Source organism: Mandrillus leucophaeus, unplaced genomic scaffold (assembly GCF_000951045.1).
Source record: "Mandrillus leucophaeus isolate KB7577 unplaced genomic scaffold, Mleu.le_1.0 Scaffold729, whole genome shotgun sequence".
Classification (NCBI taxonomy): domain Eukaryota; kingdom Metazoa; phylum Chordata; class Mammalia; order Primates; family Cercopithecidae; genus Mandrillus; species Mandrillus leucophaeus.
Genome location: NW_012107908.1, coordinates 90,870 through 93,667, shown reverse-complemented (window position 1 = coordinate 93,667; position 2,798 = coordinate 90,870). Strand labels below are relative to the sequence as shown.

The 2,798-nt window shown below is 40.7% G+C and overlaps 1 protein-coding gene and 1 pseudogene across 1 annotated transcript; both read right to left on the bottom strand.

Annotated features, from left to right (window-relative positions):
- The window catches only part of LOC105528683, a 24,299-nt pseudogene extending 24,115 nt beyond the window's left edge, over positions 1-184 (bottom strand).
- A 1,065-nt stretch (positions 185-1,249) lies between these two features.
- LOC105528663 (olfactory receptor 1L6-like) lies at positions 1,250-2,180 on the bottom strand. The gene is given in 2 exon segments (XM_011965484.1): positions 1,250-1,627; positions 1,629-2,180. Coding segments are annotated over 2 exon segments (930 nt in total).
- Between the last annotated feature and the right edge of the window lie 618 nt (positions 2,181-2,798).

The window sequence follows — 2,798 nt, the reverse complement described above, 5'->3', positions numbered from 1 at the left end:
TTTTTTTTTTTCTCATTGAGGTAGGTTGCTATATTCTCCCACCTTTTATTTTTGCATCAAATCCTCTTAGTTCTTTCTTTGTAAAGCTATAGTTTCCCCTCAACTTTTCTTCATTTGTCCGCTTCACATTCTTTAGCCATAGTTTGTATTTCAGATGTTTGAAGTGCTGGGCAGTGTGCCCCATGGAGGCCTTGATAGTGAAATTATTTGAAATTCAGTGAAGATGAGATGGAGGAACAGGGATGGAGAAAGGAAGGTCAGTGAGAATCATGTTCTAATGATTGAGGGAGGCCTTCTTCATATCCATTGGGATTCCCCCCCCCAAAAAACCTGACAAAATAGTGATAAAGTCCTAAAGAGAATAATTACACTTAATTTTCAGAAACACTTAGACTGAGCTCAATGGGAGGATGTATGAGAATGTATTTGCCACCCCATTATAAAACATGGAATGCTAGTTGGAAAGGGACATAGAAACATTTCTATATAATGTTATTCTAGTGGTTGACATTTATTATGATGTTGCTATGTGCAAGACACTGTTCTAAGTATTAGGTTGGTGCAAAAGTAATTGTGGAAACAGCAATTTTGCACCAACCTAATTCTTAATACATAATTCATATATGTCTTAGAACACCTATTAGATCATTAAACTCTAACAACAATTGACTTTGCATACAAAAAAACCAAGGCACAAAAAGATTAATATACTTTCTTAAGAACACAGGGCTGATAACTCTTGGATCTGGGCTTATAGCCCAAGTAGTATACTAAAGGACTAGGGAATTAAAACTAAAAAAGGTTAAGTAAATCACTTAAGTCACTAAATGGCAGACGTGGAAGCTTTAAAACTTTTTTTTATGGTGAAATACTGGTTTACACTGGTAATGTACATGAGATGCATGAACTAGGTATTTCAAAGGAAAAGGGAAAAATATACCAAGGAAGAGGGGGAGAAGTTGGGGAATTATTTTATAACTTAAGATATTTATCATCTTAAATTATTTTGTAATTTAAGATGCTTATAATAATGACTCATCTAATTTTTATGAAGAAGAAAAACAAACTCTTATTAAAACAAACTGTTGATAATCTCCTGTCTGCTATTTGGAATATAAATAGTTTTGAGGACAGAAGCTATGATTTATGTTACTTTCCCCACAGATTAAGTACTTGCAGATAGTAGGTGCTTAACATATAATTGCTGAATCGATTCCTAAACTTCTAGAGGTAGCAAAATATGCATATTCTATTCGGTTCTTTTTGCTAGCTTTCTCAAGGCCTGTTTCATGTCCTTGTTCCTAAGGCTATAGATAAAAGGGCTCAGCATGGGAGTAACTACTGTATAGATGACAGTGATCACACTATCCTTTGTCACTGAGTAGGTAGATGAGGGGCAAATGTACACAGATGTTACGGTCCTGTAGAATAGCGCCACAACCGTGAGGTGGGATCCACAGGTGGAGAAGGCCTTGTACCTGGCTCCTGCTGAGGGGACCCTCAGAACAGCACAGGTGAGAGAGACATGAGAGACAATAATGAAGATAAAGGGACTCAGGATCACAAAAGAGCTCTCTGTGAAGGCCAGAAGCTCATTGACAGAGGTGTCAGGGCAAGAGAGCATCAGCTAGTGGCTGGACATCACAGAAGAAGTGGTGAATGACGCTGGGCCCACAGAAGGACAGGCAAGTCATGAGAAGAGTGTGGGTGAGCGAGTGGAGGTGGGTTGTCACCCAGGATGCGGTGACCAGCAGGAGACAGCGCTTGGGGCTCATGGCCATGGTGTAATGCAGTGGGTTACAGATGACCATGTAGCGGTCAATGGCCATGGCAGCCATGAGGAAGCTGTCTGTGATCCCAAAGGCCACAAAGAAATACATCTGGGTGAGGCACTGGGCAAAGAGGATTGTCCTTGTCTGAGTCAGCATGTTCACTAACATTTGTGGCATGATGACAGTGGTAAAGCAGATGTTCACCAGGGACAGGTTACAGAGGAAGAAATATGTGGGAGTATGGAGGTGGGCATCCCCCCAGATGGTTGCAGTGATGACCGAGTTGCCAGCCACATTGACCATGTACATGAGCAGGAAGCTGGCAAAAAGCCACACCTGTTGTTTTGAGTCTGTGGTCAGTCCCAGAATGAGGAATCCAGTCAAGTGACTCTGGTTTCCCCTTGGCATTGCTGCCCTAAGAGTAAAAAAATATGAAGGAATATTAGGTGTATGTCCTGGCTTGGAGTCTTCAATTTGGTATAGGATATTTCAGCTTGCACACTGCATAAGGGGGAGCCATATACAGTCTATAATATAACTTCACAGATTTGATGTGGACACATCTTGATTTCACCTCCAACTTTCAACTAATTCTGTGCACTTGAAAAAGGCACTTCATCTCTTGTTTTTTAAAAGACAAAAATTATAATATCTATATTCTTAGATTATTCTGAGTATAAGTGGTAAAGATTATAGGAAAGATAGTCAGAAAGTCATTATTTTTCTTCATTTCCGAAAGAGTGGTAACTATGACACACTTTTTTTCTTTTTCTTTTTTTTTTCAAGACAGAGTCTCGCTCTGTCATCCAGGCTGGAGTGCAGTGGAGTGATCGTGGCTCACTGCAACCTCTACCCACTGGGTTCAAGCGATTCTTCCACTTCAGCCTCTCTAGTAGCTGGGACTACAGGAATGCACCACCATGCCTGGCTAAGTTTTGTATTTTAATTGGGTCCAAGTTTTGCCACGTTGGCCAGGCTGGTCTCAAACTTCTGGCCTCAATTGATCTGCCCACGTTGGCCTCCCAG